The sequence below is a fragment of the Talpa occidentalis genome, unplaced genomic scaffold (assembly GCF_014898055.3).
Source record: "Talpa occidentalis isolate TD23 unplaced genomic scaffold, MPIMG_talOcc4v2.1 talOcc4.9, whole genome shotgun sequence".
NCBI lineage: Eukaryota > Metazoa > Chordata > Mammalia > Eulipotyphla > Talpidae > Talpa > Talpa occidentalis.
In genome coordinates this window covers 8,231,051-8,244,418 of record NW_023605305.1, presented here as the reverse complement: position 1 = coordinate 8,244,418, position 13,368 = coordinate 8,231,051, and the positions used below count along the sequence as shown (strand labels likewise).

The window sequence follows — 13,368 nt, the reverse complement described above, 5'->3', positions numbered from 1 at the left end:
ATCAAACACTATCGCTGCTCTGGGCACCGAGTCTTGTGTTGTTCCTCAACCTGCCAGAGGCATTCTATATGGGAAATAAAATACATTTCAAGCATTCTGTATAAATTTTTAATGCTATTTCTCAAGATAACTGATTATTTCACTTTACTTTTTAAATGTGCAAAATTCTAGCATAAAAATAGACGTTCAAAATTACAACATTCAAAACCAGAGGTGTTTCTATGCAGAGACTGGCTGGTGTCAAAAGAAACTTAGCAATAATGTAGGCACCAATGAGTCAAATTTGCTTAAGCTTAAAAATATCTCTAGTTAGGGCCTCCCCGGTGGCGCAGCGGTTGAGCGCTGGGTTGCGAAGCTGCCCGCGGCCTCTGCGGCGCCGGTTCGATCCCCGGCTGCTCCCCGGCCACCAGAGGAGGGTCCCACATGGCGCGAAGACCTCTCCTGCCGCCCGCTGCTCCCCTCAGCAGTGTACTTCGGTCCTTCTGCCTGTTCTGTTCCCCGCTCTGGCTCTGGTGAATTCTCTCACCCTCCCGTGCTTCTGACTGTACCCAGTGCATGTATAAACAAAAACAAACAAACAAACAAATAAATAAATAAAATAAAATAAATGAAAAAATATTTCTAGTTAAAGAACATGTAAGGACAAGAAAATCCTTCCATATATTTTTACACATATTGTAAAGACACCCCAATACTGTAACACTTAACATTTACTCCAGCTATTTAAACACAGAAAAAAATATTGTGATAAGACATTTAAAATTAGTGAAAACAAAATTTTAAATGGACCTCATTCTTTTACAAAATAACCTTGCTTAACCTCTGCATAATCTTTAACCTGTTCTCTCAAAGTGGGAAATGGATGGATAGCACTTGATTGTGTGATTTACTTAAAGCCTGAAAATCTACAGAATTTTATATTCTTTAAAGGGTTCTATTATTCATTGCTCATTCTAATTCAGGGAGTTGCCTTTGCACACACCTCTCCGGCTTACAACTGAAAGACAGCAATCAATTGTTGTGTAACTCCTCCCTTCCCCCTTCAACCCAGCCAACATACAAAGGAAAGGACTTTCTCTATTGTGCAAATTCAGTCCCTGCAGAGGATCTTTGTTAACTGAAATCTGATTCAGAAATTGTCCTTATTTAAATGTTTCAACGGCACACTGAGAATCGTAAAGATAATGAACACAAAAGAAGCCTTATTATTGCGAGGCAAAGCCAAATTTTGAAAATGTTCTGATTACATCTGGTCTTTCTTTGACAGGGAGGGAAAAAACCAAATCAGCATCCTTCCCTCGCTCTATCTTTTACCAAAACACTGACGATACATAAATTTAAGAAGAATTGGTTGTGGTCTCTCCTCCAGGCCCCCTGCCCCCCCCCCAAGCCCTTAAGCTGCCGCGCTCCGAAAGCTGTCGCATTTAATCTTTATTGTTATTATTTTTTAATCCTAACACTTACAACAAAAGCCTAATCACTGTTACTAGAAGATTCATTTTGAAAACGTTTCATATAATGTATTCCCAGCGTACCCCTCTTAATCCTGTAAAACAGTTATTAGTTAATGTCGTCATCAGCTCGGGAACAGGGGAAAAGGGTTACAGTAGGTACTTTAACCTGTTTTTATTACAGGCGTTGCACGGTTTTTCTCATTCTCATTGCTTTTTAAGTATTTCTGGCAGATCTATCATTCTGGTACAACTGCATTTTCATCCCTTCCCCTTAAATGTCTCAGATTTAGCTTCCCTCCGTTAGCGTAACACATTTTAAAACACCTTTTCAACAATAGGAAGCCCTCCAAACAAGGTCCATTTTAGTTCCAGGGCTGGATCAGCAAAGACATTCACACATGCAAAAGGATAAACAAGAAACCAGAAATAGAGATTACCTAGTGGGGGGCGGGGGTACGAAGACAAGGATTAGAACTCGAATTCCCAGGGTCAGAGGTAAAGAGCTTTTTCTCTCTAAATCCTTCCACACTCGTCATCCCCCTAAGACTGCTCTATCTATTGAAAACCTACGAGATTTTGTTTAAAAAAAAAAAATTTAGAGGCTTTTAAAATACAGGAATTTCAAGGGCACATGGTGGGATCTGCTTGTATCAGCAGCATCTTCTTCTGCCCTGCAATAGGCGACATTCCCTTAAACGCAGTCGCGACGCGGGGCCGGCTAAGCCCCTCCACACAGACGCGGTCCCGAGAGCGCCGCGGCCCGGGCAGCCCGCGCCCGCCCCCGCCCCGCGTGCACTCTGAGATCCGCTCTGTTGATTCCCACATAAAGAGGGTCCTGGCCGCCATTTTAGAAAGTCATTCACACAAGCTGGACCAAAGCACCCTCCACTTAAAAACCTTCCGAAACTACCTCGGACGATTTCCTCCTCACTCCCCCGACCCCCCATCTTGCAGAGGGGTCAAACTCCCCGGGATCGGAACGCAGTGTCTCAGGAATCTGCCTAACTCGCAATGACAAATCTGGCCCCTCAGCACGGAGGAGCAGAGCAAACGCTGCCGTGCACGTGTGTGCACATCGCTGCAAGCGAAGCCCCCAGGCCGAGACCTGCAGGGAGAGTCCACCGGGAGCTAAAAGCGAACACGTCCCAGTGGCTTTTGCACGCGGGTGGTGTGCACCGAATGTTTCCACCCAAACGCTGAAGACCAGGGGGTGGGAGCTGTGAGGGGTGGAGCAGCTCTGGAGAGAAAGTTCCCACCTGCTTCCCAACGAGCCCGCGGTCTCCCCTACATTACAGGACACGGGGGCGGATTTTTGCTCCCCGCCGCCCCCGGCCGGGCGTCCCGACACGGCGCCGTAGTAAACGCCGCGGGCCGGCGCGCGCCTCCCCGGGCCGGCGCGGGGTTATGAATGGCCGCGCTCTTCCCAGCCCCGTTTCACACGCGGACGCGCGCAGACGCGCGCCCCGGCGGCGAGGATTTAATGCCCGGGAGCAGCCGCCACCAGCAGAATCAATGATCCTCCATTTACAGGGGAGCGGAGCGCGGCCGCCGCTGCTTCCATTTCCTCACCCGGCGGCTCCGCGCGAGCGACGCGATGTGTCTTCCCAGGTGGCTCGCGGGCCGGGCGCTCCATCCTCTCCTCGCGCTCCCGGCCGCGAGAGGAACGGAAAGGGAGCCGAGCTGGACACCCGGCGGGGTCCTGCCTGGCGGCGGGACCCTAATTTTCGGGGACCGTCACTGGCCTGCTCCCCAGAGCTGCCCCATCTGCACCGAGTGGAAGTCACGCCAGGCCCCGCGTGTGGGGCCCCCGGCGCCGGCCACGACCATCTACCTCCCTCCCGCGCACACTCACACGCGCACACTCACTCACACTCACGCGCACACACCGCTGCTAAACAAGGCGCAACAACCACCCCTGCTTCTTCCTGCATTTCACGGGCAAATACGTGAAGCATCTCTAGGAAGCGGCTCCCCGAGCGCCGCCCCCCCACCCCGAAGGGCTTTCCCGACGGCGTCGCTGCAGGAGCCGGCGGGGGCACCGCGCTGCGGCTCCGGGCGGCCCAGGCCCGCGCGGGCGGCGGAGTCCGGCTCCCCGGCGCCCAGGGAGGCGGCGGCCCCGCGGCCAGGCTGCAGCCCGCGGAGGCCGAGGCAGGCGGGAGGCCCGGGGGCCGAGCCCGGCGCGGCGACTCCTCTCCTGCCGCCCCCCGCGCGGGCCCGCGGAGCCCCCGGCGCCCCGGGACGGAGGGGGACCCCGCGGCGAGCGCCCCCGCGGCACCTACCCGGGCGTCCGCTCCCGCGCCGCGGGGCCCCCGCACGGCGGCCTCTCCGGGGCGGGCATGACCCGGCCCCGGGGCCCGGGGCCCCGCCCGGCGCCGCTCGGGTCGGCCGCGCCGCCGGGCGCGCAAGGACGCGACCCACGGCGGCCTCGCAGGGGGAGGCGGCGGGCGCGGGGCCGGCGGGCCGCCTCCTCTCGGGGAGCAGGGGCGCCGCGGCCGGGCCGAGCCGCGCAGGGCGGGCGGGCGGGCGGGCGGGCGGAGAGCGGGGCGGGCGCCGCGCGCGGCCCGCACCCGTCGGCGGCGTCCGGGCCGCCGCCGCGCCGCGCGGGAGGGGCGGGCAACGGGCCGGCGGGCAGCGGCCGCGGGCAGCGCGGGGAGCGCGGCCGCGCGTCACTCACCGTTTGAAATGTTCGATGATCTTCTCCTCCCGCACGTTCTCCGGCAAGTTGCCCACCCAGAGGTGCCTGGTTTCCCGCACCATGCTGGGCGGCGCGCCGGCGGCCGCGGGCTCCCCCTCGCCGGCTCCGGACGGGCCCGTCAGCGCCGGGAGGCGGGCGCCCGGGCGGCGGCGGCGGCGGCGGCGGCGGTGGCGTCGGCAGCGGCGGCGGCTCCCCCGGCTCCCCCCCGTGCAGCGACCATCCCTCTCCCCCAGGTTCTGACTCTCGGGCCGCGCAGCTCGGCTCTGCCGCCACCACACACCCGAGGCCGACCCTCGCGCTCCGGCGGCGCATGCGCGCGGGCGGCGGCGGGCGGGGGCGCGGGGAGGAGGGGCGAGGGAGCCGGGCGGCCGCGACTACGCCGGAGCTGGCGCTGAGGCGGCCGGACGCTTCCCACCGGCGCGCGCGGCCCGCCTCCTCCGCCGCGGGCGCGCGCGCACCCGCCGCGGGCGGCCGGGACGCCGCGTTCCTCCCAGCCGGCGCGCAGGCGCGCGGGGGAGGGAGGAACGCGGGCCGGGAAGCCACGCTCGCGCGCCCGGCCCCGCTGCGCAGGCGCACAGCCGTGCGGGGCGGCGGCCGCGGGGCGGGCGCTTCCTCAGGCCCCCGCGCGGGGCGTGTGGAGCCGGCGGCCTCCCGCCCCTGGTGCGCGACGGGGGCGGGCGGGGGGGCCCGGGGGCCCGCCTCGGGGGAGGAAAGAAGCGGGTTTGGCTTGGACTCGGCCGCGCGACGAGGCGCGACCCGGGGCCCTGCCCCCTGCCGCCCTCTGGCTCGCGCCCGGCCGGCTCCGGCCGCCTGGACCCCCGCCTGCTTGGGAAAGCGGTCAGGGCCGGGCCGCCCTCTCGCCGCCCAGCTCGGCTCTGGAAACCTGTCCCTCCCGAGGACTATTAGCCGGGAACGTTAAGCAACTTTATTTTATATGGGATCTTGCGAAACCTTCCGCGAGGTAGCCGTGCTGAATGGTCCCGGGTGCTCGGCTGGAATGAGACGGTTCCATGTCTTAGCAGGACTGTTCCCCTCAGAGGATTCGCTGTAATTTAATATTTGAGGAGAGCAAGGGATTAGTCTTCAGGTTTTTCCAGGCCCAAGGGCTTTTAAAGCCCAAAGCTGAACTTTCCTATAAAGGCCAGTTTGCAGAAAACCACAGGGAAAAACCCACGAAATTAAGCAACTATATTGAGTCCAGAAAAATGGAACAGTTTCAGTCAACAACTCAATTTTCTTTCCCCTTTTTTAACCGACGGGAATAAAATTAGCTGTGGTGCTTCAGATTCAGACCAGATTTTAAATGCTTGGTTTCATTCACTCTCAAATAAAAACCAGCTTATCAAACCATGCCATTTTAAATTCTTTTGTTCCACAGAAGGTAAAGCTCCAAATAGCTTTTTGTTTGCCACATAACATGAGTTTCTTTATGATTATCAGATATTATAAAACTGATAATCACATCAGCTTGTATTTGGTTTAACAGTTTATACTTAAACTTGATCTCAGCAGGTCTGATCAATCGAGTTAATATCTCTTCTCTCCGCACAGAAGGCTAAGCAAGCCCACCTTACCAGTGACGACAATCGCAAGATGTGTGAGCTCAGGGGATATATAGCCTTACCATCTATTGAAATGATTTTTGGAAATATGATGAGTTACTTCTAAAAGTCAGTTATGAGCAAGTAATTTAACTGGTTTGTTTTCTGTACTATTTTCCTGACATAGTTATACTTTCTATTTTAACACGTTTTTCTGTTTACTTATTTCAGTAAGACAAAAACAGAGGTCTAGGGGCCTCCCTGGTGGCGCAAAGGGTAAAGACGCAGCAACCTATGAAACTATCTGCAGCCACTGCAGCACTAGTTCAATTCCCAGTCAGGGAGCTACCCACATGGCCCAGCAGACCTCTCCTGTCTCGCCCACTGCTCTCCTCAGCAGTGTATTTCAGTCAGTCTGCCTGTTCTGCTCCCCACTCTGTCTCTGGTGAGTCCTCTCACCCACACACCTCTGGCCTGTACTCCAGTTCTTGTATGCATAAATATTTAAAAAAAAAATAAAACAGAGGTCTAGAAAAGTTATAAACAAACAACCAAAAAGCACCACAATGGTGTTTTCATCTGAATTTAGGCGGGTATTTTTTTTGAAAGATTTATTTATTTATACACCATCTGAGAAGTTGATTGACTTTATGCAAATTAATCATTAAATAAAACAGAAATGTTTTATTTTGTTTTTGAAAATATCATGCAAGTGAATACTCAGTAAAAGCAAATCAGCCTACATTCAGACTAGGATTAGCCCAATGTAGGCCATTTCCCTGTCACAATTATCACAAGGTGAGCGGCAGACCAGCACACCTTTGGCCATGAAAAATGACTGCATGGGGCCTCCCCGGTGGCACAGCGGTTGAGCGCTGGATTGCGAAGCTGCCCGCGGCCTCTGCAGCACCGGTTCGATCCCCGGCTGCTCCCTGGCCCCTGGAGGAGGGTCCCACATGGCGCGCAGACCTCTCCTGCCGCCCGCTACTCTCCTCAGCAGTACACTTCGGTCCTTCTGCCTGCTCTGCTCCCTGCTCTGGCTCTGGTGAATTCTCACCCTCCCGCACTTCTGACTGTACCCAGTGCATGTATAAATAAATAAATCTTAAAAAAAAAAAAAAAGACTACAGTTAGTAAGCACTGGCTGGTGAGCATTTTTCCATGAAGCATGAATTTTGACATAAGCAACCACAATTTGAAACACTTTAAGATACGATGTAAATTACTCATTTAAAATCTAACAGGCTAGGGCCTCCCCTGGTGGCGCAGCGGTTGAGCGCTGGGCTGTGAGGCTGCCCTCAGCCTCTGCAGCTCGGGTTCATGGCCGCCGGCGAGGGTCCCGCAAAAAAAAAAAAAGAAAAAAATCTGACAGGCTTGGGCCTCCCTGGTGGCGCAAGGGGTTAAGACGCAACCTATCAAGCAATCCCAGCCTCTGCCTGTTCTGTTCCCCACTCTGTCTCTAGTGAGTCCTCTCACCCCCACACCTCTGGCCTGTATCCCAGCTCTTGTATGCATAATAAATCTTTTTAAAAAAGATATTTCTCATTTGCCAGAGATGTATAAAATGACTGAGATACATTGTTTAACAATGTAAAGACCAGAAAGATCCCATTAAACATCATCTGTATGTTTAAACATCATGGGTATGATAGTCTCATACTCAGATTCTCTTCAAGTGTTAGTTTCATCGAAATACCTGTTTTCATAATTAAGTGCACCTAAAATAGCAATCAAAGTATCCATTTCGGTTTCTAGTTTTCTTAAAATCTAATATACATTTCTCAAGAGAATTCTCAGTTTGTAAAATGTCAGCAGACATGAGCCTAAATAGACATACAGATTTACTTATGAGTAAAGTATTTTAAACATTTTCTGTTCAATGTTTTAATGTATTCCTATGATGCCAAAAAAAAAAGTACACTAATTTCAATTAAGTAGATTTATCTGAAGGAAAATAGCTCACATATAGATTCTAGGTTCAAATGGGCAATTGAGTTGGGAATCCTATCTAGATTTAAAGTAATGTCCATGGTCCTTGCTAATCCTTTCAGCATCACAAACATCATGAACATCTTGACCTGGAATTTTGGAGGCTGTTGAAAAACACTGATGATATGAACGAGAAACCTTAGAGTTCAAAGAAAACAGTCCTGGATTAAGAGTCAAAAATTCAAGTTTTGAGGTTAACACTGGCTACATGACACAGGAAAATCAATTAATTCCTCAATGTGTCAATATCCTTATTTGCAAAATGAAGATAAAAATGTTTCCTAGCAAAGATCTATTGAGGAATGAAAATAGAACCCCTTAAATAAACTAGTATAAACAAACAAACAAAAATAAGTGCCCTAGCAGTGAACTCACAAGTAATATAAACATATGGTGAGCCTCAATGAAGCACACCTGAACCTCATATAATTTATAATATACGTTACTTGTTACTTCAATAAAAAATAAATACATCTTTTTTTCCTCTACATAGTAAGATTGCTATGGGTATCAAATGAGATATCTATAAAAGTACTTGGAAATAACGTACCACAAAAATATCACACATACAGGCCTCCCTGGTGGCGCAGGGGTTAAGTCTAAGCACTATGAAGCTATAGGCAGCCACTACAGCACTAATAGATCCCCAGCCAGGGAGCTAACCCAATTGGCACAGCAGACCTCTCCTGTCTCACCCACTGCTCCCCTCAGCAGTGTATTTCAGTCAGTCCGCCTGTTCTGTTCCCCACCGTGTCTCTGGTGAATCCTCTCACCCCGCCCCCTGGACCTCTGGCCTACACCCCAGTTCTTGTATGCATAAATAAATAAAAATAAATCTTTTTTAAAAATAAATAAGTGTTTAAAAAAAATCATGCACACTGTTGATTGCCAGTTTCATATTAATACCAAATGTAATCATCCCATTGAAATGGAAAACATACCATTAATAGTTTATAACATTTGCACCATTATAGTCAGATCCTGTGATCAAATCAATATGCAGGGGTAGCACATCAAGTCCTCAGTTCCTTCATTTTTTTTTTTTTTTTTGCTGACTCTATTGCAAAGCTCTAATAACAACAAAAGTGATAAGTACATGCCCTTTGCACAGTCCCAAAGCAAGTGTTTGATGTTCTCAATGCTTTCATTTTTATTGGCAAATGTTATCAGGAAACACTGGGAAAGCTTTTTTTCCCTGTCCTTATTACAAATATTAAAAAAGGGCCAATTTCTTCATAAGCATTTATCTTGTATGCTTCCAATAGAAAGACCGCTGACGGTTAATCTATTTTTTGATTTAACAGCTAATAAGTGGTGCTCACTGAGAAAAATTAATAATTAGGGTGTGATCTCTTCTTTCATCTATGATAAATGATGGTAAGGTGACTTCCCTCATTTGGATATTAAAGGTAAATCAGAAAGGTGACATTATAGCAGAGTCATTTACAAAGGGAATTAAAATAGATGTTCTTATTTTCACACTGTGAGGAGTTCCTTTATTTAGCATGCTAGACGTGTTCAAAGAGTTCAGTCATGCGTAATGAAAGCTGAGTTGGGGAAAGCATCTGAGCCTCAAACTCAGGCTTTGAAAGCTAACCTAACCAATAGAGTAAATAAATTAACATCACTATTTAGACAGGATAGAATACAGTAATTACCAGATATGTAACAAGATTCTGATTACAAATAGAATCCCAAACTATAAGATTAAACTGCCTTATGAGAACACATATAATCAAGATATAAGCACTTGTCCCTAAAGGCATCATATAAAAATAAATTAAGTATTTCTAAAATGATCAAAGCCTGACAACACTAACAAACTGCTCTAGTATTAGAATCTTTTTTTCATAGTAAATAAAAGACATTCTATCGTATTTCTATCGTATTCTTTGAGATATGTGACTCACACTGGTGACGTTATATAAATTATTAGAATCCAATCATTTCAATACTATTAGCTGATTAGTCCTCTAAATCATTCATTCAGCAAGTGTACACTTCATAATCAATTCAACCCTTTAGAATGATATAATTGATTCCAAACTGTTTTTCATCTTCCAGAAATGACTGACACTTTCTTTTTAAAAAAATGAACTCTTTTTTTTTTAGGAACCGTTTTTTAAAAACGATTTATTTTTAGGGCCTCCCCTGGTGGCACAGCGGTTGAGCGCTGGGTTGCAAAGCTGCCCGCAGCCTCTGCAGTGCCAGTTCGATCCCTGGCTGCCGGGTGAGGGTCCCACATGGCGCGCAGACCTCTCCTGCCGCCCGCTGCTCCCCTCAGCAGTGTACTTCGGTCCTTCTGCCTGCTCTGCTCCCCGCTCTGGCTGTGGTGAATTCTCTCACCCTCCTGCGTTTCTGACTGTACCCAGTGCTTGTATAAATAAATTTTAAAAAAATAATAAATCTTAAAAAAAATTTAAAAATCTAAAAAAAAATTTAAAAAAAAGATTTATTTTTATTTATTTATGCATATAAGAACTGAGGTGTAGTCCAGAGGTACAGGGCAGAGGGTGGGTGAGAGGATCCACCAGAGACAGAGTGGGGAGCAGAAATGAGGATCTACTGAAATGCACTGCTGAGGGGAGCGTACCGTAGGGCAAGACTGGAGGGATCTGCTGTTCCATTTGAGTCAACTCCTGGTGGGACTGAATTCATGCTGAAGTGGCTGGTGATAGATGGCGCTAAGACTTAAACCCTGCGCTGCCAGGGAGGCCTGAAATTTGAAGTTTTAAAAATTTTTATTCTGTGCTTCCCTGGTGGGGTGGCGCAAGGGTTTAAGTCACAACCTATGAAACTGTCCACAGCCTCTGCAGCATGAGTTCGATCCTCCTGCCTGCCAGGGAGCTACCCACATGATGCATCAGACCTCTCCTGACTCGCCCACTGATCCCCTCAGCAGTGTACTTTCGTCAATCTGCCTGTTCTGTTCCCCACTCTGTCTCTGGTGAATTCTCTCACCGCCCCCCTCACACCTCTGGCCTGTACCCCAGATCTTGTATGCATACATAAATAAATCTTTTAAAAAAATAATGCAAATCAAGACTACTGATTCAGTAAAATACTATCAAAGTACACTTGATTGAACTGCAAAAACAATAATACCAAATAAAATGTGTTTAGTAATTTGTTATATTGTAATTTCAGCAGATTTAGGGCTTTAAGCTCACCTACTGCTCTTCTCAAAGCCTGTCTCTAGTTTGAAGTCAAGAATTCAAACAAAATGATTTATGTACTCATTGGGAAAACATGGTTCCAAACTATTTCCATTTTAAGTCAATCATTGCTATTTAGTAGCAATGCTTCTTTAAAATCACATAACTGCCTTAGTACTTTGCATTAATCTGCAGGATGGTAATGATTGCTAATTTTATATAATCTATAATTAGATACTTGAAACCTTTTGGCTGAAAATGAAACCATGCTCTAGTTAAAGAATAGGTAGAACACGGTGCTTTTTTTAAAAAAAACTAAATGCTGGAATTATTTTTTTTAAAGCTTTATTTATTTATACAAGTAGTGGGTACAGTCAGAAGCGTGGGAGGGTGAGAGAATTCAGCAGAGCCAGAGCAGGGAGCAGAACAGGCAGAAGGACCGAAGTACACTGCTGAGGGGAGCAGGGGGTGCGGCAGGAGAGGTCTGCGCGCCATGTGGGACCCTGGCGGGCGGGCAGGGGTGGAACCAGCGCTGCAGAGGCTGCGGGCAGCTTTGCAGCCCAGCACTCAACCGCTGTGCCACCAGGGAGGCCCAATGTTGGAATTATTTTTAAAGCTTTAGAAAGTTTCATTTTAGTATTTTTGTTAGGGGGAACCTGGTAAAAATGTTCATCTGAGACTTCATCCCAACATCCATATATTTGATCTTCATCACCATGGAAATGGTGGCATAAAGTGAAAGGGGGGAATTGTTAGGGGGAAAAGGATGTCCTAAAGCTAATCCCTTACAGGCTTTGTGGACTCCACCCCCACCCCAGGCCAAAGCCAAAGACACTGGGAACTCCAAATCCCATCACCACCAAAGGGAAGGTGGCTGGGACCTGAGGGTGGGGTTAAGCAGCCAAGTGAGTATAAAGACAGACACGTGGGCTTTGGGGGGGGGGTCCCCCATTTTGGCTCTCCGCCAGCTCGCAGGTCCGGCCAGCTCTGAGAGTGACTTTGGGTTTCCAGGTCGGCGGATCGGGTAGGACGCATTAAAGACTTTATTTCCCTATTTTCTCCCTGAGTTGTACATTTTCCTTATTTCCTTTTCCCTTGTAAATAAACCTTTTATTAACCTTTTGTGTGTGTCTGTAGTGGAGTATTAATAAGTCCCTTGTAAGCGCGCAGGTGAGGACCCACAGCCAGGAACCCGTTCAATATCGGGGCTGTCCTATAACATTTTGATAGAAGAAACAAAATTTTTTCAGGTCTTATACACAAGTCCTGGGAACCTTACAAATCAATTTGTAAAGTGCTTTGGCTGAAAAGAGAGACTGCCTCAGCATAACTCTTTGACAGTGCTGGATTAATTTAAAAATGGCTTTTCTAAGAAAATAGAACCAGCAGCGGGAGTCATAACTAAAGTGTTCACTGTATACTGTTGAAGCTGGTGGGAAGAGTGGTGGATGAACTAATAAAGGGGGATTTGTTTTCTCCACCTCCACGAGATAATTTAAACACATATAAGCATAAACCTTTCACTTACAAAATATTCACCAAAAAAGTGACTTCAAAGCAGGATACTTTTGTTCTTACAGTTTGCAAATTATAGTGTTCTCCTTTAGAGCTGTTTCAGGAGATTCTAATTATTGCATAGCACACAAGAACTTCGATAGTATGGCTATTTATGAATTTTGAAACGTACATCCTCAAAATTTTCTTCTCCTTCTATAGTGTTATTCATATTGTAGGAACTTTGATTTTAAAGACTCATTAACCAAAATTTGTTAAGACAGAAGCGATGGAAATTCAACAGACTCTAGATTTTTTGTTTATTTGTTACAGAGTTCCCTTTAGGAATCTGGCATCCACTCAGAATTCCCACCAGGAAGAAAGATCTCCCTTTGTTAGGACCCACAGAGTGGCTCCGCCCAGAGCGATGACCTGGTCTGACCTCGGACTGTGGTTGATGGTGCACTTGCACCTGCGGGCAAGTGAACACCGCAAAAGCACTTCAGGGTCAAAATGCAACTCCAGCCTATAAAATGTCAGGCTGCAACCGCCTGGTCAGGAATTAGGCACCTCCATGCACTTTCCTCGTGAACGACCTCGCTCTTTTAAACCTCACGTCCACGAGGACCTGAAGGTGCATCACCTGCATCACCCTGAAGGTGCAATCACCCCAGCAGGGCAAGGAAGGTAGCTCCAAAGGAGTCAGACTGGGGAAGGAGAAAGCCTCCACGCCCCTCCCAGGGACTCTTACTTTAACCTAATGGGTTTAAAAAACGGGGTTGGATGTAGGTGGATCACACGGCAAGGTAAAAAGACTTTGGGGTGGGGAGGTGGTTTCTGTTGTGATTTTTAAGAACACGTAACCCTGCCAATCATTGCCACCACGCTCCTAAGGGAAGAGGAAAAGGGCGAAAGGAAAACAAAAGGCACCTTGAGCACGAGGATCTGCGGTTACTATGGTTACCGCTCTCCCGGCTCAGTTCCGCGAGCGGAGGCCGAGCGGCACGTCAAGGCCCTTTGTCTGCAGCCACCCCGAGGCC

At 48.7% G+C, this 13,368-nt stretch overlaps 1 protein-coding gene across 1 annotated transcript in view; it reads right to left on the bottom strand.

The window, feature by feature from the left end:
- SPEN (spen family transcriptional repressor) overlaps positions 1-4,242 on the bottom strand; it is a 74,639-nt gene extending 70,397 nt beyond the window's left edge. Inside the window, exon 1 of the mRNA XM_054691748.1 lies at positions 4,129-4,242. Coding sequence (XP_054547723.1) covers positions 4,129-4,211 — 83 coding nt within the window. The 5' untranslated portion in view covers positions 4,212-4,242. The remainder of the gene's footprint in view (positions 1-4,128) is intronic.
- Between the last annotated feature and the right edge of the window lie 9,126 nt (positions 4,243-13,368).